General features: G+C 59.5%; 1 protein-coding gene across 1 annotated transcript in view; it reads right to left on the bottom strand.

Moving 5' to 3' along the window:
- Positions 1 to 671: 671 nt before the first annotated feature.
- dlp (glypican dally-like) overlaps positions 672 to 22,799 on the bottom strand; it is a 40,862-nt gene continuing 18,734 nt past the window's right edge. Inside the window, exons 3-10 of the mRNA XM_037219467.1 lie at positions 20,824 to 21,058; positions 13,521 to 13,677; positions 8,626 to 8,791; positions 5,812 to 5,942; positions 4,963 to 5,133; positions 4,255 to 4,370; positions 1,792 to 1,967; positions 672 to 1,092 (exon numbers count right to left, since the gene is read on the bottom strand). Coding sequence (XP_037075362.1) covers positions 722 to 1,092; positions 1,792 to 1,967; positions 4,255 to 4,370; positions 4,963 to 5,133; positions 5,812 to 5,942; positions 8,626 to 8,791; positions 13,521 to 13,677; positions 20,824 to 21,058 — 1,523 coding nt within the window. The 3' untranslated portion in view covers positions 672 to 721. The remainder of the gene's footprint in view (positions 1,093 to 1,791; positions 1,968 to 4,254; positions 4,371 to 4,962; positions 5,134 to 5,811; positions 5,943 to 8,625; positions 8,792 to 13,520; positions 13,678 to 20,823; positions 21,059 to 22,799) is intronic.

The raw sequence follows: 22,799 nt of genomic DNA, 5'->3' as shown, positions 1-22,799 counted from the left end.
TTGGGCTGCGTTAGTGGCAGCTGCGGGGCAGCTCAGGTAGAAATGCCGCTGGTGGGCCTCGTCACTCTCCCAAAAAAACCGGCTGAGACTCGTCTGATCTCGAAAAAATAACCAGGTCACATGTAAAAGTACAAAAATACAGCAAATCAAGCACTCTCCGTCTGATTACGAAAATCAAACCCTGCTAATTTGTCGAGTATGCGGTGCGGGACGGCACGGTCCCTAACGCGCGCCGCTTGATTCTAATATCACCAGTGGTCAGTGTACACTCCTAAGACACACGCACGCACGCACGCACGCGCAGACGCATCAATAAAAGCCGCTCGCGGGGCGCGCGTCCCGCCTCGGCCTGCTCGGACTAGATCAGCCGTGCCTCTCACTGCGCCGTCCGTCTGCGCGGGCGGCGGCACGGCCACAGCGCCGCACCCGCGCCCGCTCCGGCCCGGCCGCCGGGTCCACGGCGGCGCCGCGTCGAGCCCCGCCGCAGCGGCGCCCGTTCCGTCCGTCGGTGCCGACGCCCCGGCAGCGCGCTTCCACTCGTGCTGTCCCGCGCCGTGCGGAGGGCGTCCCGGCGCCGTGCCTTGTCGAGCTCGTCTCGCCCCACCTCAAACTCCCACGCGCTTTTCCGACACTACGCCAGCCCCGCCCTGCCCGCCCCCCCCCCCCCCCATCGCGCGCTGATTAAACTCACTACGCCGCCTCGCACCGTACGACCGACGCGCTAGATGAAGGTGCCTATCCAGGCGACAAGCGTGGGACAGAGCAGAACGGAGACGGCGCGCGCCAGCGACATGCGCGGCTTGTGGCCGCCGCTGGTGCCGCCGGCGTCCGGCCGGGGCACACCGTTCGTCTCCTCGACCGGCTGGAAGTCGATCGTGTTGGCGAACTCGTTGTCGTCGGGTACGGCCGGGTGCAGACCCGAGCCGGAGCGGCCGTGCTCGCCGCCGCCGCCGTGCAGCTCGTACTCGCCGTCGCCCGAGCCCTCCGGCAGCTCATAGTCTTCGTCGTCGGTCTCAGCGTCCACGTCGAACGCGGCGCCGTCCCCGGAGCCGGAGCCGGCTTCCAGCGTCGTCGGCGGCTCGGCGGCCGGCTCTGCGGACGACGGGAAGCTTAGCGGGATGGCTAAAAATACGGGATACCTTTAACAAACCAGGGACGAAACGGCCAGCCCTGTGGACGACGCAGCGCTCAGCGGGATGGCTTCAGATACAGGACACCTTAAACAGAGCAGGGACTACACGGCCAGCCCTGTGGACGACACAGCGCCCAGCGGGACGGCTTCAGATACAGGACACCTTAAACAGACCAGGGACGAGACAGCCAGCTCTGTCGGCAGCGGGGGCGGTACAGTGACAGGCAATCGGACAAGAATAGCCCGGCTTGCACCAGCTGGTAGCGAGCCAGCGCGGAGCGTTCGAGGGGCTCGAAGATCCCACGAGCGACAGATTGAACCCAATGAGAATGCAAACGCGATACTTCAACGTGTAGCGAATTATGGTTGATTAACGACTGAGTGTTACGCGTAGAGCTCTGTTTCACCGACGGTGCTACATTCTCAGCACAGTCGCATAACCAGACGTTCACGCGAGAAGCGATGTCTGCGAGGTCGCGGGTCCATCTCATCATCGATCCGCCCCTATTCTACACCGCTCCCAACATCCAAGAAAGCACCCACCGATACACCGAGCAGACAGCGTACGCTCGCAACGAGCGGAGCGCCGCGTTTTCCGTACGCCAACGCCCGAGGCCACGACTGAGCCGCCGCCGCTGAGGCGGCCGCCAGGGACTCACCCGGCTGCTCCCAGGTGACCGTCTGCCCGTTGTAGGCGTCCCGCAGGCGGGCCGTGGCCCGCTTCAGCGCCAGGATCGCCTCGTTCACGTCCGAGTCGGTGTACAGCGTGTCGACGGGCACCTCCGGGTTGGCGACCTGCGCCTCCATGCCGTCCTTCATCAGCGGCTGCTCGTACCTGTGCATGGGGAGCGTGTCAGCGGCGCGACAGGACGCTGTGTCAGAGGCGGGACTCTAAGGACGCCGTGTCAGAGGCGGAACTCTAAGCGTCGTATCAAACTGCGGACTCCAGACTGAGAGGCAAGACTACACGGCGTTCCACGAGGGGCAGAGTCCTGGAGCTCGTGCGTCTAAGGAATGAATGCAATGATATCCATGATCTACTTAGCAGAGGGTATGCCAAATACACCGGCTCACTGGACATGCCACGGGCAAAATCGTGACAGCAGTGATTGTTTTACTTATTGCTGCAAGTACTAGCACCGAACAACCAGGCACGAACAACTGTGCTTGGCACAGGGGTTACACAGGTGAGCTGATCCCAGCGTTTGGTTCGCTCACTGACAAAACAATGTGCTTGTAAGAAATATCGACTTACGCCCCAGATCCGCACTGATCACGCGAGCGGCATAACACACGGAAACGTCCGTCCAGCCATTTGACTGGCTGGTTCCAGACGCGTGGCGCCACTGCCCCCACCCCAACGAGCTGGAGCTGCGGCTGGCTACGCCCGGCGGCGACGGCACGTGACCGGCACAGGTGACGGGCGCCGAGCATGAGCGGCTGACCGGCGGCGCGCGCCTCACGCCTGACCCCGTGAGCCGACCGTGCGACATCACCGGCCGGGGCGTCAGCGCGGCACGCCAGGCGGCACGCGCCTCACGTCTGACCCCGTGAGCCGACCGTGCGACATCACCGGCCGGGGCGTCAGGGCGGCACGCCAGGCGGCACGCGCCTCACGCCTGACCCCGTGAGCCGACCGTCCGACATCACCGGCCGGGGCGTCAGCGCGGCACGCCAGGCGGCGCGCGCCCGTGAGCCGACAACAAACGGTGAAATGCGTCGGTCCGAATGTGTGTAATGCCAAAAGGAAACTGGTGAAGTCGGACGCCCTTGACAGCGCCAACAGTTCTCATCAATCCGTTGAAAAGTCTGCCTTTATGAGAATGTGACAGGCGGGGATCCAGTGAGTCAGAATTAGCGTCCCAATACGCAAGTGATCCACATGATAAATGTCTGTGAATCCGGTTAAAATCATCGCTTATATCGAGCGCGACGATGACTTCGCGACAATTATTGTTGATTGGGTTATTGATTGGGTAAAAATAGCCCCTAACCGTAAAACCCTACGTTTTAAGCGCGTCGCTGCTATGATTATTTTCCGGCCATAACAGGAAAAAGGGAACATGCGGCTTTTGCAATTGTGACCACATTATTACCAACACAGCCCCAATATTTTGGAGGGATATTGGTCACAATCCCGATAACTATACGCATGCGTAACTTTCATGATACAATTTATTTAGGCGTGGGCCAGAGCTTCGTCCCTTGATCCGCTCCTGAATAGGTGACACTGTCCACCTTCCAGTCGATTACTGGCGAGCCTTTGGGTTGTGGTCTTGACACACGTAAGCGGGTTATATCGGGCACGTTCACCTATACCGCACATGCCGTCATTCACTGCCGTCCCGGCCCGTGGGTCGCCGCGCGCTCTTACGACCATCGCGTTTAATCGCGAACGCTCATGGTTCTCGGGTGTTGCATGCGCGCGGCGTTGGGACGTCCGAGTGAGCTGGTCACTGTCGTTGCATTCAATTACAAGGAGCAATCAATAAGCCATTTTTCACTGTTCAACCAATATTTTCGTTTGAGACCACCTAAGGGCGGCAAAATAACCCGGCTAAAGAACAACAAAGCGTGTCATGTTTTGTTTTCACGAATGACGGACATACTCGTCAGACGGCACCGGGGAAAACTTTCATCACGGCGTTTTGTTTTGTGCCAATCTCGCAGTGTTTCGCCTTGCTATGTAGACAGGGCTTCTATAACGCGTCACACGGTGAGTCGCGTTGTCAGAGCTCATGTCCGCCTTCTGGAGCCGCCCTGTTCGCTCCTTTTCCCACCGAACATTTAGCATGGCCTCGACGATACCAGCAAGCCGGGAGCCGCGTGCACCCGTGTCCGATCCTATCGCAGGTGCCGATGCGCCTCGCCGCGGCCGGCCGCCAGCCGAGCCGGCAGTGGGGCCATGGGCGCGACGGGTGCCGCCGCCGCCTGCGGCCCGTCCGTCCGCGCCGCCGACACCCACCACCAGCAGCCTGCTGTTCAATCAACAAGCGGCCGCCGCGCCGCGTCCGGTGCCGGCCGGCGCGGCGCTGCCAGCCCGGGGAGACGGCGTAGCGCGCGCGATCCGCCGAGGCGACGGGCCGCGCCGGGCCGGGCCGGGCCGGAGCCGGCCGTCCCACCTGCTCTTGGCGGTGCCGTTCCAGCAGTTCATGATGCGCGCCGGCGGTGCCGCCATGTCGCGGTCCGTGCACAGCTGGCTGGGCAGGTCGTACCAGAACGTCTTCAGCGGCCGCACCTGAAGCGCACCGGTCACGCTCAGGGACCGACGTAAGCCACCGCACGTGGTCAGCAGCGGGACGGGAGGCGCCAGCACAGCACAGGTCACGTGGCACGGTCGTTAACGGAAGGAGACGAGTCAGGCAACGTAGTCAGTACCGGCAGGTCACGTGCCATCGTCAGTACCGGGAGGACATGAATCACGTGACACGTTAGTCATGTGACCCACTGCAACGCATCGTTTGATAAATGTGTCGCCGGGAGACATTCCTGCCGGTCTCATCCCGTCTAGATGCATCGGTCCCAGGAAATTCATACGGCAGGAGATGTGAGAAGTCTGAGACGCAAGCACAGGTGTTGTTTTGAAGAGTTCGGTTGGTCAAAAATGCATCGTAGGAGATGACCTGGTCTATCTTCAGGGCAGAGGCAGTGCACAGCAAAGGCCTTCCCACTATAGCGTACGATGGCCGTCAATACTCTTGATGGCCACTCACTTATCCCCTCCATGCCCGCGTATCACGCGCGCGTTCGGTTAGAGCACCGTCCGCCCGCCAGCGCGAGGCCACGGTCACAGTGGGTGAGTGAGCGAGGGGTGGGGAGGGGACACCTACCTTGCTGCGGATCTGGCCGAGAACGCGCAACAACGGCGACGGCTGCTCGACCTCATGATCCGAATAGCTCTGCAGCTGCACCCTCTGGAAGTCGGTCGTGTCGTAGGACGGCGCGTCGCCGCCGGCCTGCCGCCGGCGCCGGAACTTGGGGTCGCCGCAGCCCTCGAAAATCTGCCGCCAGGCGTCAGCAGCGTCAGCCGCCAGCGGGACAGGGGCACGCACCGGCACCGCTGGATACCACAGCCACATACCTGACGCCAGCACCGGCGCCGGCCAGTGCCGGTACAGACGGCGCCATGCTGAGATGGCGCTGGCACCGCGCCGGTCAGTACCGGTACAGACGGCGCCACGCTGAGCTGGCGCTGGCACCGCGCCGGCCAGTACCGGTACAGAGGGCGCCACGCTGAGCTGGCGCCGGCGCCGCGCCCGCTCCCACTGCGCTCAGCACAGACCAATAGCTTTTGGTGCCGGCAAAATCCTAACTTACGTCACCGGCTCAGACACTGCTACAGCGCCCTCTGCATCGATCTGGCGCTGGCTATGACGCTGTGGTGCTAGGCCCCAACCCGCCAAACACCCCACCCAAAGCTCTTGCCTGGGCTGAAAAATCCGACCGCACCAGCACAAAAACCCAGAGCTCGTCTTCGGGCACAGCTGGTGGCTACTCCCTCTCTGAGCGGCTGACGGCGCGGCTCACAACGCTCCCAGCCTCCGCGGCACCAGCGGGAACAGATGATCACTTGACAGGGGAGCAGCATTTCAGACAAAGTGAATCATGAGCGGCTGAATGAACCCCAGCCGCACCCAGACGGCGAGCCGACAGACGATTTCAACGCTCTGAAGACAAACCTTGCGCGACACGTCGTATCCGTTGTCCTGGAAGTTCATGATGGCGTACGAGATCTTGACGTTGATTGGACTAACGACCGACTCGATGTTGAACGGTCCCTCAAGACGCGCCACCAGGTTCGTGATGCCATCTGTCGACAGAATGACGCACTTAGTTTCCAAGACGTGAGGCGTGGGTGGCTACATGACTGACAGCAGCGCATCCACCGTGGAAATTGCCACAATTTAACTGCCTGGTTAGATTGACGTGGCAAACGTAAACTGCACATATCGCGAACACGACAGATCACTCGTAAAACCAGAAGACTTCCTCCATCCGGATTCTCAAGAGACACAGGATGACACATTTGCGCTAGATTTCAGCGAGCGAGTCATGCCATGGGTCAAACTGACTCGCCTGCCCACAAGGCGCCGGATCTCGGCGACAAACTGTGCGTCCATCGGATGTAGTCTTCCGACGCCTCCGATAACGGGTATCGTTAAGTCAAGAGAATCGTCTTGTAACTAGCTGGATAAGCTGAACGCCCCATGAACAAGTACTCAGTGATCAGATCAACATCATCCAGCCTCGAGCCTGGACGTAGCTCCGCTTTGTTGTTGTTAATTGGTGTTTTGGGGCGCGCCGACTGCGGTGGTCATTTGGCGCCCATAACGTAGCTCCGCAGAGCACGCCATATCCTGCCGCCTCATATACAAACGGTCTCCTGCTCCCAGCACTTAAGGGTTTGGAAGAAAAAACGCAGGCGTTTTGAGGCTTCTCCATCAATTTTGATCAATACTCACCCAAGACATATGTAAATTGGCTTAACTGCTGGCGATAACAAGCTGGTGATAATGACGACTGTAACTTGGGGGCGCACCGACACCGGAGGCCATTTGACGCCCATTAAAACAATCAGAATAAGGCGATCACTTATCGTTATCATCAATGCAAATTAGTTCATTTTGTTTCCTAAAAATGCATGACCATGTGTAGTCCAGCTTCTTTTCAGACGTCAGCATTATGTTAGCGCAGACACCCTGTGTCAGCGAACCATCCTGCTGCGTGACTCATAGCAGACAGACGTCGCTGACAGTTTCCATTTATACCGGTTTAGAGGGCTTTTCGGCGCATTTGCTTCGATTTGAGCATTTTGAGCACGACACCAAAACAATCATCTTTGTCACATCATCTCTGTAACAATCTCCTGTCGTATCCGCTTTTGCTTTGCTACGTCAGACAAGGCATCTTGCTGATAGCGGTGTGGTGTGAACACGCATTATGCGTTTTGATAACCAAGACCGCTTATTTTGATAATCAAGACCGCTCAATTCAAAATGTTTGAATAGCGTATTACCCAGCAGCTTCCCTGTCTTCATGAAGTTTGCGTCGTGCGGTCACTGGGCATTTGACACATGGTGACGCAACTGATCATTGAAGTATGCGGCGGGGCAATGCATGCCGAGGTCAGGCCGTCTGGGTGGTAAATAACGTAACGATGCGTGCCGGTAGCCATCAGCAGCGCCCATATAACTTTTAACAGGGGCTTCCTCGCGAGTAGTATGCCAGCAAATTTGCCAGCGACTAAATGCCGACATCAAAAGCACGGTGCGCATTCCATGTCGTCCAGCAGGTACTTAAGCGAACACTCAAAGGAGTCTCACGCCCACTCAGCCTGAGTCAGACGACTAACGATAAAATCATTGCGCGGACATCTGTCGGGGCCTGCGCCACTTCACGGAAGACACAAAACCCGACACGGCACCGTGGCGGCGCCATTACCGGCCGAGTGGCCGTCCAAATCGACGCCTGTTTGTTTGGCCACTGGCCGCCTTCGACTATGGTTCCGGTCATATGTCGGGCGCCAGTCTGTCGCGGCCTGACACGGGACGGCGCGGACCCGTGAGTCAGCCGATGACGCACGCCGCCCTGCAGTCGAGCTGACCGGGGCACGCCGCCACGCCGCGCCCGCCCTTCTGAGCCAGACTCGCGCCGTCCCCACGCCGTCAGTCGCCCGCCCAGACTGGCACCCCGCCGACCGGGCCCAAATTGAGCAATTACGGCGCACTGGCCAGCGGCGGCGGCGGCGGCGGCGGCCGTGCGCCGCCAGAGGGCGCCGGTCGCGCCGCGCCCGCAATGAATGAGCCTCCGCAAACAGGCCGCCGCCGGGCGGCCCGGCCGGCCGGCCGGCAAAAAACAGGGTCCACGCCAGCGCGCCGGGGCAGGGGCGGCAGCGGCGACTGTGATTACCGCCCGTATAAACAGGGGCGCCGCGTCCTCGCCCGATGTCAACTGTTTATCTGGGGCCGACGCGGCGGCGGCGTTTTTGCCGCAGCAGGCGGTGACGGCCAGGACGGCGCGCGCCTCACGCGCCCAGCCGCTCTGCGGCGGCGGCTGGCCGACCGGCGCCCGCCAGCCTGCTGGCACGGCCTCACCGGAGCTGGGACCAGCCGCCGCCGCCGGCTCCGAAGGCCAGAGACAGCGGCGAGGTCGGCTGCTCGTCAGGCGGCGGTGGCGGCGAGAGCGAGACGCGGCTCCAACGGCAGCGCGTGCCGGCAGACGCCGCCGCTCGACGCGTCCGGGTGCGGCGCTACGGCATGTGACCCAACATGATGCCTCCAACGGGAGATCGCAAACAAGAGCAATTTCATTCGACCAACAAACACAATTCAATCAGTTCGACTAAAAGGGGCGCGCAGACGCAGTCTGGGGCGCCCGATCTGATCCCGCTTGGTTACGGAGGGCTTCTCTTATCACCCATGTCACGCTCCTCTGTTCCCTGCACTAGCTACAGCAGTGGACGCTGGACCCGATGGCCGCCGCCGGCCGCTCACCGATAAACTCGTGCCACTGGTCGTTGAGCCGGCTGTGGTGCGCCAGGCAGCCCTTGATGACGTTGAGGCAGAGGCCATGGCACGCCTTCACCCGCGGCATGCCGTTGCAGGTGCCGCACTGGCTCATCTTCATCAGGGCGCTGCCGCAGAACGGCGTCACGTTCACCTGCCGAGGGAGGCCCGTGAAGTCAGAGAGGTGGCGCCTGACGGCCACGGGACGGCCCGCCGCTGGCAGCCACAGACCACTGCTGTGCGGCCTGGTAGTCGAGCTCAGTCCGGCAGTCGAGCTCGGCCCGGTAGTCAAGCTCAGTCCGGCAGTCGAGCTCGGCCCCGTAGTCGAGCTCGGCCGCCGGTCGAGCTCAGCCCAGCGGTCGAGCTCGGCGTAACAGTCGACCTCAGCCAGGCAGTCGAACTCGGCCCGAGCTCGGCCGCGCTGCCGGGCCAGGGCGCGCTGCGGTGCCGCGGTCGGAGAGAGCCGGCCGTGCGGGTCAGCGCCGGAGATGTCGGCCCGGCCCGGCACTAAACCCCACCGGTGATCGGGCGCCCGGCCGCGCCGGCCGACACGCATACCAATGGGCCGGGCGGTCCGCAGGCCCCGCAGACCCGGGCCGCCGGCGGTGGCGCGACACATACCGGGCGGCCGCTAAAGCCCGGCCGCTCGCCACCGCCGGCCGTGCTGGAGGTGCCGATTGGATTCCAGATTTTTGGAATTCCAATTTTTGGGGGAATTCCAAAGCCTATGACACACGTTACTTATCACGATAATTTCCTTTCTTTTCATTCGATTCGAGTGAAGAATGCAGTGGCGCGAGTAGGGTAGGTATATTAATTTTGGATAGGAGTTAACTTGCATTCTTAAAAAAACTTGTACATTTTTCAACAACGTGCTTCCTGGACACTTTGGCCGGCCAGATGGACCATCCTTGTTCTTTGCATTGACCTAACCGGGCCGAACAACACCATCAGGTCTCGGAAACACGGTCTCCACTTCACTGCCTGCTCCGGCGCACCATCTCTGTCCATCCCGCCCTATCGCTGTGTTTGTTGGCCTGTCACTGTTACTCTCGTATGTTATCCGCCTCTCGCAAGGTGTCAGACACCACGCCCCTGCTCTTCCATTCTGCCTGAGGCGCCTGCCCCTGTCTCGCCCAGCCGTCTGTTTGTCGTCGCCTCTGCCACTGCCATCCCCGGCGCGCTGTCGAGGCCCCGCCTTCGCCTCAGCCGCCCTGGCTACTCCTGCCGTCCTCGCTCCGCCCCTGTCAGACGCCTGTCACTCTGCCGTCACTCTGTGCCCGTCTCTGCACCTGGCGTCACGTCACAACTCTATCACACCGAGCATACGCGCCCGGTTCCACTCAGTGACCATAAGCGACGCAGCACGAGGACACTGGCTGTCACATCTGACTAAAACCACTCCGCTGACAGTTCATGGTCGTCAAACTGTAATACGTCGGAACAACGGGCCAGCTGACGAGCAATAACAGCGGTCTCGCCGACACAGCACGACAGCACCACGCCAACCGGACCTTTGGCCCGACTGTAACTCAAACACCAGTCAGCCCGTGCCGGCCGCTCGTGGGCAGCTAGCAGCCCGCACAATACAATCACTGGAGCCGCACAAAGGGCGGTGGCCGCACGACTACGCTCACGCCCACAGGCCGGCGCGTGACCGGAACAGGCCGGCGGCGGGGCGGGGCGGGCGGCCCCCGCTCAGCGCCCCGCCGGCCTCTCAGTGGGCGGCGGCCGGTCGGGGCGACCGCGCCCCGCCACCTGACCACTGATCCGGCGGTCAAGCGCGGCGCCCCAGGCCGGCGGAGGAGCCGGGACGGCCGGAGGAGCCGGAACAGGCAGAGGACCCGACAAGCAGAGGAGCCAGGACAGACGGAGGAGCCGGGACAGGCGGAGGACCGGGGCAGGCGGAGGCGCCGGGTCGGGCGGACGACCCGCGAAAGGCGGAGGAGCCGGGGCAGGAGGAGGACCCGGGACCGGGCGGAGTCCGGACAAGCGGAGGACCCGGGGTAGGCAGAGGACCCGGACAGGCGGAGGAACCGGGACAGGCGGGGTCCGTGCAGGCCGGGGACCCGAAACATGCGGAGGAGCTGCAACAGGCGGAGGACCCGGAACAGGCAGAGGACCCGGGACAAGCAGAGGAGCCAGGACAGACGGAGGAGCCGGAGCAGGGCGGAGTCTGGACAGGCGGGGGACCCGGGACGGAAAGAGGTCCAGATAGGCAGAGCAACGGCCCTCAGTAGTGTAATGCCATGATTCCGGGCAATGAGGACGAGCACAACCCCGGACGACATGGAACCGCACACAGGCGCTCGGGCCCTGCCGAAGGGTCGGGATCTCCACAACGTTGCAGCATTGCTATCGTTTTCCGTACGTTTCGAATCACAACAGTTCCACTTCCTGTAGGGCACGCAGACTAAGACCCTGTGTCCTAACACGACGGGCGTACTCTGCGCTGTGCAGGTACCGGTGAAAAGTGCGCGCACTCCGTTCATCCACACAACAGCTGGTGACCGGTTAGCAGGCACCAGCGCGGTTGGATAGCCCTTTCGTGTCTTCTGGGGCGTCACGATGATCTGCTCGTTTTTGCTCCACATTAAATTGGTATCTGACACTTCGATATGCTACTTTTTACACGCTATCATACGGCGGGTACTGATTTCATCATTTACCACTTTAGTACATCCACTTCTTTACACGTCCCGAGCTGGCCACTTACCACGAAGTCATTAAGCACACGGACTGTTTTCCAGCTCCCCATTTTGCGGTTCACATACCGCAGACAACAAAAAGACCGCATCATTACCACGGCATGCCTCCAGTCGGGACATCACTTAGCCCCGGCGACCGTGTGTCATCAAAGGGTGCAGATCTGGCACCCATCTCGGCCGGGGCGGTATGCGGACCAGCAGCAAGTCGCCATCACGCCGGCCACGGCCTAGCGTCACACCATCTGGCCGGGCCGAACTCCAGGTACACTCCGGCCGGCGCCGCCGGCCAGCAGCTCCTCACAGCCGTTAGACGGGTTCAGCCACTCCCCACAGCCGGGAGACAGGGGCGGCAGCTCCCCACAGCCGTGAAACAGGGCCGGCCTCTCCTCACAGGCCAGCCGCTCCCCACAGTCGTGAGGCAGGGCCAGCCGCTCCCCACAGCCGTGAGGCAGGGCCAGCCGCTCCCCACAGCCAGTAGACAGGTTCAGCCGCTCCCCACAGCCGGGACAGGGCCAGCAGCTCCTCACAGCCGGTAGACAGGTTCAGCCGTTCCCCACAGCCGTGAGACGGGGCCAGCCGCTCTCCACAGCCGTGAGACAGGGCCAGCCGCTCCTCACAGCCGTGAAACAAGGCCAGCCGCTCCCTACAAGCCGAACACAGCCCTCTCTACCCAGCCCCCCCCCCCCCACAGCCATGACACATGGCTAGCCATCCCTCCCCCCGCAGTGGTGAGAGGGCCGGCCTCACAGCTGTGGCCGGGTCGGACAGGGTCAGCCGCCCCCTGCTCGGCTGCCCCGGTCTGCCATCAGTCAGCCACCCGTGCTCAGTCCGTCCCCGCCCACGCCGCCAATACAAATACACTCCCGCAAAAACAAGGAATGTCAGATCATGAATGTCTACGAGCGGCGTCTGCAAAAACGTCTAATTAATAGTCATTAATGGTGTGTCGGCCGGATGGGGGCAGCGGCCATGTGTGCCGGAGCCGGACAGAGCTCGCCGCGCGGCTGGCGGACGGCGCCAGCCCGTCACAGGAATGCGGTGCAGCAGAGGAGGAGTTCTCGGTCACACGGCCGGCCGGGCAACAGCCCCGGGGCGTGTCCAAGGCTGCGTCATGCCGCACCGTCTCTCGCAGCTGACGTCATGCCGCACCATCTCTCGGAGGTGACGTCATGCCGGACCGTCTCCCACAGCTGACGTCATGCCGGACCATCTCTCGGAGGTGACGTCATGCCGGACCATCTCTCGGAGCTGACATCATGCCAGACCATCTCTCTTTCCTGACGTCATGCCGAACCATCTGTTGGAGCTGACGTCATGCCGCACCACCATTCAGAGGTGACACCGTCCGCAGTATTGCGTTTCTCGGATATCAAGAGGCGGCAGATCTTCCCGGCGCGCGGCGGGTCAGCTCTTCTCATCCCGCACACACATAGGATTATCAACTATTTTCACGCCCCGCTGGGCACTGGACACCTGTTTTGACGCAAAATAACCACTTACGTCAGAGTGCCCTAAAATCACAATCATCATCATCATCATCACGCCAAGCGGCGGACATCCGGGAGGAAGGCGACGACGGCGGACGAAGACAACGCGCTGCCGCCATGATACCGGCCGTCCGCGGGCGGCAGCGCAGCACCGGCGGTCACCGGCGGCCACCGCCAGGTGACGAGAGGAACAGAGGCGGCGAGCGGCGAGCAGCCGGAGTCCTCAGAAGGCCTCTCCTGTCCGCTTGTATCGAGCGTCGACGGTCGGCACACCGGCCGGGCGGCGGCACAAGGCGGCGCTCCCATTGATTTCCCGGCGGCGTCGGCAGCCATTCGTCAGCGGTCAACATCGCGCAGGGTCGCCGACTGTCGCCGCCGGCGGGTCGAGACTGGGGCGCGAGCCGGGGGCACCGGCCGGCCGGCGCGCAGGACACTCACCGCGCCGCAGCTGACACAGACACAGCGCGCACGGGCACCCCACAACTGACACAGACACCAGGCACCGGGCAACCTCCAGCTGACACAGACACCCCACGTACAGGCACCCCACAGCTGACACACACACACACACCAGCAGCGAGGGAGCATGGCTGACAGGGTCCCTGCTCGTGGACATCAACGGCAAGCACGCAAACGACAAGCAGGGGCGGCACGAACACCATGAAGCGAAACAGGCGCCTCCACCTACCGTCTTCAGCCGCTTAACCACATCGTGGCCGGTGTTGAGGCTCTGCACCAGCGTGCGCGTAGCCACGAAGGAGCGCTTCAGCTGCTGCGTCAGCTTCGCCGGGACGTCGCGGAACGGCTTCAGACCCTCCATGTGAGTGGCCACACATTGCAGGTACCTGCGGAGGGGCGATGGCGTCAATCGCAGCGTGCACCGGACACCTGCTGCTACAGCAGCTTCAATTCCTGTCTCCCTTTCCTCCTGCAAACAACCAGCACTCTGCGGCATCAGAAGCCGTTTAAAGTCCCCTGACCGCCTGACGCTACAAAGACTCTCCTGACACCATTCTGACCGGGCTGCCAAATTCTGTTGAAAGAACTCCCCCACCACCAAGCTCCAAAAGGCTTTGACTGTCATTAACCAAAATCTGGACCTACGTTTATGGGGACAGAGGGAGGAACAACGAACAGTAGCCGCTTTTTTGCATTCCCCTTGCTTATGGCGACTTCCGACAATTTTGGAAACCATTGCCGTACATGTTCAGATGCTCTTCACTGGTTGGTGGCTGTGCTGCCCGTGTTAGAGTTTGGGAAAGGTTCTGGGGTCATTGCCGCTTTTCTCGTATGCTTGTGTGCTTTTCTCGACGCATTTAATTAAGCACCCTGGGCTGGACTTCAACTACCTGGGCTTCCACAGCATCGCACCTATGAAACGGTCTTCCTGGATACCAGTCAACACCAGGGACCCATAGCCTATGTGGTAACCCTCACCACCCCTTAAGCAACTCACATATTCCCAGCCCAGCGGGCTGCCCTCGTGGCACCACCGAACACCCCAGAGGACCACGTGATGTGTTTTCGGACTGTTCATCAGCCCTCTCTCATCCCAGACTGTCGTAACGAGTGCGCCTCGTCCGGGGCCCTGCAACGGCGTCGCCTCCACCCGCGGACTTCAAGACAGCGTGCGCATCTGCCATAGCAAGTGTGACGGTGGCCTGTTGAAGCACAGCAATGCTACTCGTTAGGGCAACCGATGTGCCAAAGCCTCACGCGGGTAGTGCTTGGAGGGACCGGGTGGTAACCCGAACGGGCGTTCGTCCCACATACAACACACCCACTTATCATCGTGTCAGTCCGCCAAGGACAAAGCGATGAAGTTAACGAACCGCTCGCCTTCAGTACACCGCTTGGCTACGGGAGCGCTACTTTTGAGGGGCGGCGCGTAATGCCGTGTACCCCGAGATACAGTGACTGTGCGACTCCAGTACGGCGTCCCCAAGCCAGCGTCATTTGCCCATATTCTTACGGAACGAATACACGCGCCATGGGTGCACTGGTGCCTGGTGAGCCGACATTGAATGGGGCGCCTGGTTTTTTAGACAACTTAATGCTGCAGGGACATGTTTTGCCCTCATCTATTTCTGGGACAACGAACTCCACAACAAAGAAAATGCATTGGCCTCCGTATCTCTTGCCTATGATAGCGTTAATGGCATCATGCTAGAATCACCAGTACAATCTGCTCAGCAAACTCACAGTACACGGTACATGTGGGGCATGTTCAGACAATTAAAAACTGCTAGTGGCATTAACCAACTCTTAAAGAAAAAGCATCGAGGATAATGCCCAAGGAAGTTGCTTGTTGAATGCATGGGTCAAATATATCTCAACGCGGCCATAAGCACACCAACACAAGCCACACCAATAACTCGACAAGACAACGGATCTACACCGAATGCGCACGACTATTTAACCGTTTACAGTCCGACTGACGTCATTTTCAACAGCCCTTCAATACGCATCCGTTTTCAACAGACGCCGACTGCCCGTCCCGGCTGTACATACAGAGGTACGGCAATCGGAGTCTCTTTGCTTTCCGCACGGATCACTGTGAACATTTTAATCACATGCCTTTTCCACAACAATTTCCGTCATCACGAAACCAACCAATCTTTAGAATAAAAATCCTCCGACACGCATGCAAAGGAATGTCTGCTCCCAGTCAGATCGGATGTTTAATCTTGTAATGGATCAGAACACATCTTAGATGCGGTGCGTAATCTAATTAGGACACGCTCTATCTAATGGCTTTTTCGCTTGCATTTCATGCTTTTCGTGACGCGTCAATCTCGTTTAATACAACCAAGAGACGGTGCCCCACCATCTGGGCTGGGCGCGGCTCCGTTGGCGGGGGTCACCGCCCCGAACATGGTCTGGTGTTCATTCCCGGCAGCTGGATGGAATATGAAATGTCTGCTGTCAATGTTTGTGTCATGTCAAATGTCATGTTCCGTGGTTCGCTGGCTGTTCCAAGAGCTTTCACAAGATGAACAGCGAGCACGGGAAAAGGCCATCTCCCAGAGTTAGGTTTCCCATGTCCAGACAACTAGTATTCGTGGAGAGCTGCAGAATACATCAAGACAGCGGGATCACACTCGATTGTGTTGACAAAGTCCATGGATTGAAAGTGCGAGACATGAGACGGTCACGGGTCAGACAATTACACGCCGCACACGTTAACAACGTCATCGTCCATTCTCTTTTAACCCCTCAAAAACACTAAAGCACAAGACAGTCAGCCGTGACTGGCGAACCGGGCCCAGACCAGTGTCGATAACCCGGGGCGGCCGTGCACTGGCCCGGCTGGTGCGCCACACGAGCGCGCCGCCCGAGCAGCCCGCACTGCACCCCGTCGCCCCCCGCCTCGGGCCGCCGACCGCAGACCGGCGCGCCCACCCGGTCCGAGGCCCGGCCAGCGTCGCCGGGTAATTTGTGGACGCGCATCACTCGATTTACGGACGCAGTTAATTCAGGCCAGTAAAAATTCCGGGACCCCGTATAAAGACGACGGGTCTGGATGCCAGTGCCGGTGGCGGTGGCGGTGGCGGTGGCGGTGGCGGTGGCGGTGGCGGGTGGCGGTGGCGGTGCCGGGTGGAGGGCACCGGGTGATCGGCAGTGGCGGCGGTGGCGGTGGCGGTGGCGGTGGCGGTGGCGGTGGTCGCGGTGGTCGTAGACCGGTCCTACACCTCGGGGGACGGCTGGGCACCGTACCGCCCGTACATCATCCACGGATTTGATATCCATTCCCAGTCCCGGGGAAACCGGCCGGAATTCTATGGTGACGCAAATTGGCGAGACTCTCGGACAAAGCTGAACGATCTGAAGAAAGGCTGGGAATGGGGAGGCATCAACGAAATGGACGGGGGGGGGGAGGGGGGAGGGGGCATTCCAAACGTGACCACGTCGTCAAGGTTTACGGTTAAAACGACCAACGGTCTGAATGAACGAATGTGTATAGAATGGCGAGGAGGCAGAAAGAGCAAACGCAGAATGAAGCTTTGGTGTCTTGTTCAACCGATAATATTTTTTTCTTCTTATACTTTCACCGTACCCAATACCGGAAACCCTACGCCATAATGCTTCACATTTTCAGATAAATCATCGTAACATGATCGCACTATTAAAAGACCCGAACACTCCTGACTGCCACTTTCTCCGCTGCCTCCAGCAAGCCCTCATTTTCCCACCTAAACCCCTAGGCTGCTTTGTTATCTAGGCTGAGAGTGCCCATTGCCTACACTGTTCCTGTTGCTCCAGTATTACAAATGCAATCATAAATCAGACGTGTATGCGGTCTAGACCCCTTCAATAACTCAAAACATCCAGCGCAGTTCATAAAACTCACAAAAACACTTACATTAGGCAGGGTCCTACTCCCCCAAATGTCAGTTTAAAAAACCTGCTCGCTGGCGTCAACACCAAACAATTCTTTGTTGGGCAAAGCTGGTGCAATTGCACGCATATTATCCGGCAGTAGTCAGGGGTTCTATGCCAACCGATGTAAAAACACCTCCATTAAGCTTGGCTGTTTTTACCTCTTGATGCTCCAATTTCTCATACGGCCTTTCTCCTGCTCCGGCCTCTATTCGACATGAGTAGGCGGCGGTGTCCGTTCTTCAGGCCAGAGGATGAGGGGCAGACGCCATCTAGCCTAAGCAGAACAGTGTGTCGTAAAGCCACAACGGCATACAGCATATTCGTGATCGACCGTAGAAGCAGAAGCGCATAAAGAATAAAAAGAAACGTCAATTTTCTTACCCACAAGAACAGCCAATTCGTGCGCTACTTGGCGTTAAGCATTCTTGAAATTCCATTCAAGTTAAGTCAACTACGCCGATGACTTAAACCACGGATTAGGCAACGCTGGCGTAATCTTCTGAGTCCCTTAAAACTTCATGATAGTTTTGAGCTTTTCTGCGCGAAATGTGGCAAAATAAGCGAGGGGTTCGAGAAATCACGCGTGTAGACGCAGAAAACAGTTATCCACCTAAAACACGGACAGCTGGTGTCAAACCTTAAAGCAAATAGCCATTTTTGAAAATGACGTCCAAATGGCGCAGGGCAATTCTTAATAAATTAACAGAATAAAGGCATGAACTGGAAGAAAAAATCCAACTCAAGAAACGAAAAACAGCTAAAATAATCGTTTCTTTCACGTTTGACAGAACTGCAAAGCGCAGGTGTTACTACCACCAGGCCACGCCACTGTGCCCAGCTTCGACCAAGTGGAGTGAGGCCGCCTCCGACGTGGCGTGTCTGGCTCCAGTCGTGTATCTGGCTCCAAACGTGTATCTGGCTCCAGTCGTTTGTCTGGCTCCAGTCGTATGCCTACCTCAGTCGTGTGTTTGACTCTAGTCGTGCGTCTGTCTCCAGTCGTGTGTCTGGCTCCAGTCGTTTGTCTGGCTCCAGTCGTGTACCTAACTCCAGTCGTGTGTTTGACTCTAGTCGTGCGTCTGTCTCCAGTCGTGTGTCTGGCTCCAGTGGTGCGTTTGACTCCAGTGGTGTGTTTGACTTCAGTCGTGTGTCTGGCTCCAGTCGTGTATCTGGCTCCACTCGTGTGTCTGTCACCAGTCGTGTGCCTGCCTCCAGTCATGTGTCTGTCTCCAGTCGTGTGTACGGCTCCGGTACAGCAAGCCAGCCCCACAGACAGGCCGGGCAGCACCGCTGAACCCTTCTGCTGCCGGCGGCAGCCGCTCGGGGAATGTGTGCACCGGGTAATTAGAGCGGGCCGGCGCGGCGCGGCGGCCGCCCAAGGTCGGCCAAACAATGGGAGACGCTTCGACTCGCCCGCCGCCTTCCTGGGGGGTCCGCCAGCCACAATTTATATCAGACACCGTGGCCGTCATACGTTACAGAGCGGCGCGTCCGCCGATAATTGCCGGGGTCGGATAATGCCTCTATTAGGGGCCGACCGGTCAGAGCCGGTCTGGCCAGGTCCGGCCTGGTCCTGTTCGATCATACCGACAGGCCTGACGCGATCAGGTCCAACCGTGCCTGATCAGACACAGTCTGGTCAGGTCCGGCCTGGTCGGGCCCGAACTGGCCATACCTGACCAGACTCAGCCAGGTCAGGTCCGGCCCGGCCATACCTGTCTCAGACCCAGTCTGGTCAGGCCCGAACCGGCCACACCTGATCAGACCCGGCCTGGTCAGGCCCGAACCGGCCACACCTGACCAGACTAAGCCTGGTCAGGTCCGAACCGACCATACCTGATCAGACCCGGCCTGGCCAGGCCCGAACCGGCCACACCTGACCAGACCCAGCCTGGTCAGGTCCGGCCCGGCCATATCCGATCAGACACGCCCCGATCGAGCGGTGTGTCAAGCCACAATGGGCCTGTCGAGTTCGGCCCGACACCCCGCCAGGCAGCCGCATCGAAGCGACCACACCGGGCCGCGTCTACATCCCAGCTGGCGGCGAACGCAGCCTCAGGCTCGGTCTGTAACATCTTGGTCAACGTGCGTGGCGCCCGCAGTGTTGCATGGATTCACTCGCGCAACAGCAGCTGGTGAGAAACGGTTCGGTTTTTGCTTTAGTCAAGTTGGGGCAGCACGGGAGGCGGGCATTCCCTCCGAAAAGAACACGTTGTCGAGCACCCTTTCATGGAGCGCCAGCGACCATCGCGGCCATATTAGCACTGAAGGTTCCAGGCGTGACCGAGATTCGAGCCCGGGCCCGACGTGGGAGCCAAGGACGGCGATATGACCCGGCCAGACGCTCATTAACCATAAATACATGCTATTTTTGGCCCACCTGAACACTCTCACCAGGCTGTACCTCGTCTCATCTAACCGCCTCATCTTATCACTCAAGTACCGTAAAGCAACATAAAATGATGTCGAGATAATCCAGCATAGCCCGACGGAGGAGGGTCACTGTCATATCTCACCAGATGGTGTCTCTAAGACTTCACACTGCTTGGAAACATTATCTGCTCCATACCAGACGTTCATATGTTTATAGGTACTTCAACAACCAGCCAGCACAGGCCCGTCATACAAATAAACTGGCGAAACCCGCATATAACAGGCATTTTTCCTCTAGGCGCAGGCAACGTCTCCTTGGCGTCAATCATAAGGTTGGTGAAGAGAGATGCTTCAAGAGCATTGGTTGCCAAGCGCAGAGCTGTGCGGTGTATGGAGGCTGCCAAACAGTTGTAGGTGGCGAGCGAACGGCCACCTACAAATATATATATATATATATATATATATATATATATATATATATAACAGCAAAAACAGTACATACATAACAGTACATACATAACAGTAAAAATGTCGGCCCCGCTCAGTGAGAAGGGTGTGCATCATACTTAGTGTAGTATGGAGTGTAGCATTAGTGTAGTATTAATGTAATGTAGTAGTAATTGCAACATCATACAAAAGATGCGTGATGCCAAATGATGATCAATACGTATGTGCAGGGCGGATTCCATCACATCGCATGGGTATCGGTTGTCCAAACGCTGTAGTGCAATAAAAGAAAGCTGATGCATGCGTAGCCAAGAGTGCATGAAAACTGTCTGCTGTTGACAACCAAAAATCATTCGATGGCCTCTACGTTTGTGGACGGGTCAGAGCACACTGCAAGTAGCGTGACGCGGACGCCGTGGCTGATGAGCTGCACCCAATGCCAAGGTCGTCGGCGGTGGGAGCGGCGCCATGCAGCCACGCCTGCCAGCCGGCGGCAGCAGCACACTACATGCGCGCCCGGGGCCCGGCGCCTCTTCGACCCCTAAGCGCCGCGACTGGCGACCATCGAGACAGGGCTGAGCGGCCGCATTCTTCACCGTGTCATCTACATCAACAGAGCCTGGGTCGCGTAGCGTCCGCGGCTGGCTTTCGTTTGTTTGCATACACCGTCGGCGGAGGCGTCAGCAGCACAGAGGCCAGAGTCGACGCCCGCTGACAGCCATGCTCCTGGCCCAGCATATCAGATCCATGCTTACTCCACAGATAAGGCAGCGAGGACCAGCGTAACTCACTTGTCGTCGAACGTGTGCTGCGAGTTGAGCACGGTGAACATGCGCTTGTACAGGACGGTGAAGAAGTCGTTCATGACGTCCACCAGGTCGCGCGAGCCGGTGGCGTAGTACAGCTCCAAATCCTTGAACAGGTCGGTGAAGACGTGCGCGTTCCGCTCGTACAGCACGCCGTACGTCTTCTTGAACATGGCGTCCAGCGCCGTGCGGGACTCATTCATCAGGCTGCGGAAGAACTCTGCGAAGGACAGACAGGACCGGCGTCAGAGGTGCTGGCGCGGCGCCGGCGCCGGCTGACGGCGCTCCACCGCCCCGGCCGGCCTTGCACGAGCATGAGATCACCCCCCGCCGCCCCGGTCCGGCAATGAGACCGTTCCGGTGCCTGGCCGGCGGGCCCGCTCCGGACCGCCCCTCTCTGAACGCCGGCCGTAACAATAAATAACCAGGCATCATAATTTTGCGACGAGCTCCGCGATGGCGATGCGAAGAGGCGGCTGTAGCCGCGGGGCCCGCGGCCGCGCCCCGCCCCGGCCCATCACTTAGTCCAAACGGCCGCCTAAGCGCCGCGCCACCGGCCACTTCAGGGCGCTCCCGGCCCGGCCCCGGACAAAATGAAAACATTGCTCGCACCGCAACGCGTAAAACAGAGCGGCCGAGGTCGTTGGGCCGATTTATTGGCGGCAGCCGTGTGTACACACCGGCGCGGACCGGTACCGGTCCGGACCGGACCGAGAAACCGCGGAGCGGTGCCAGTCTGGACCGGGCCGGGAACCGCGGACCGGTACAAGTCGGACCAGGTCGGGACCGTGACGGGCATGCAGGCGAGATGGGTCGCGATGGGAAAGGAATGCCACCATGCGTGACGGCGATGATACGCCAGAGCAGGCAGTCGTGAGGGCACAGTAGGGATGGGGCGCACCCGACACCACGGTAAAGAGACATTAGCAGACACCGAGCGCCCAGTCACATCTATGAAGGTCGGGTCCTGTGGGACATCCACACGCTGACAGCATCACAAAGTTCCGCGACAGATCGGTCGGTGCCTGACATCCCCATCTCTCTTGTGAGCTTGATGTCCATTATCTTGGCGTTAACTCATGGGCTGAACCGGCCACGGCGCTGCAGCCAGATCAGACGAATCATGGCTTTGGGCGACTGCAGTACAGTGCCATGCCGTCCGAAGTGTCCGAAGTGCCATACAGTGCCGTCCGAAGCCATGGCGGTGATAAGTAATTAACTAAAGTGAGGCTTGTCAGCGGCTTCGAGTTGCTGACAGGTTTCAAAGAACACACCGCATGGTTCTTTCTGGTGGTTTACATCTCGCACTAAAGCAAGACAAAAGTACAGATCATGAACACTGAAAACCATAAATTGTCCAGGCCGCAGGGAACTGAGTTTGAGCCCTAGTTTTTCTTTTCCTCTTTGACTTTGCGGGTGACCTTTTATTGTGCTCCATCCCGATTTTGTACCAACCCCAACCCATACGCTTTTTTACATCTTCATTGCTTGATACTTAATTCTGTCAGAGATAAACGGCAGATAACACTACAATGAAGAGAACAGACCAGCGGAGGACAGATGACGAGACAAGGCCAGTCCGCAAACTGAAGAGAAACTACACGTTCTGGGACGAGCCCAGACACGCACCGGGAGGCCGCAGGCGGCCAAGCCGAGGCAGCGGCCGGCGCCGCCAGAGGCAGGCCGCCGCCGCTGGTGGTCCGGTGGTCGGCGCGCCGCCGGCCACTCAGCGGCGGCGAGCGCCGCGCCGACACGGGGGCGCTCTCGTGACCATCAGGGCACCCGGTGCACGCCGAATTACTGCAGGTAATAGCGCGATCTGCGTAATTTGTGCATTAGCCGGTGGCTGCCGTGACGGCGGCCACTCGCCGCCGCCGAGCTAATAGCGGCGGCGGCGGGCGGCGGGCGGCGGGCGGCGCGCGCCCGCCCGCCGGCCCGGCCCAGCCCGCACCCCGCCGCAC

The sequence above is a fragment of the Pollicipes pollicipes genome, unplaced genomic scaffold, assembly GCF_011947565.3.
Source record: "Pollicipes pollicipes isolate AB1234 unplaced genomic scaffold, Ppol_2.1 Scaffold_4295;HRSCAF=5057_pilon_pilon_pilon, whole genome shotgun sequence".
Taxonomy (NCBI): domain Eukaryota; kingdom Metazoa; phylum Arthropoda; class Thecostraca; order Pollicipedomorpha; family Pollicipedidae; genus Pollicipes; species Pollicipes pollicipes.
Note: the sequence above shows the minus strand (reverse complement) of the source record. Positions and strands in the feature narration are given on the sequence as shown.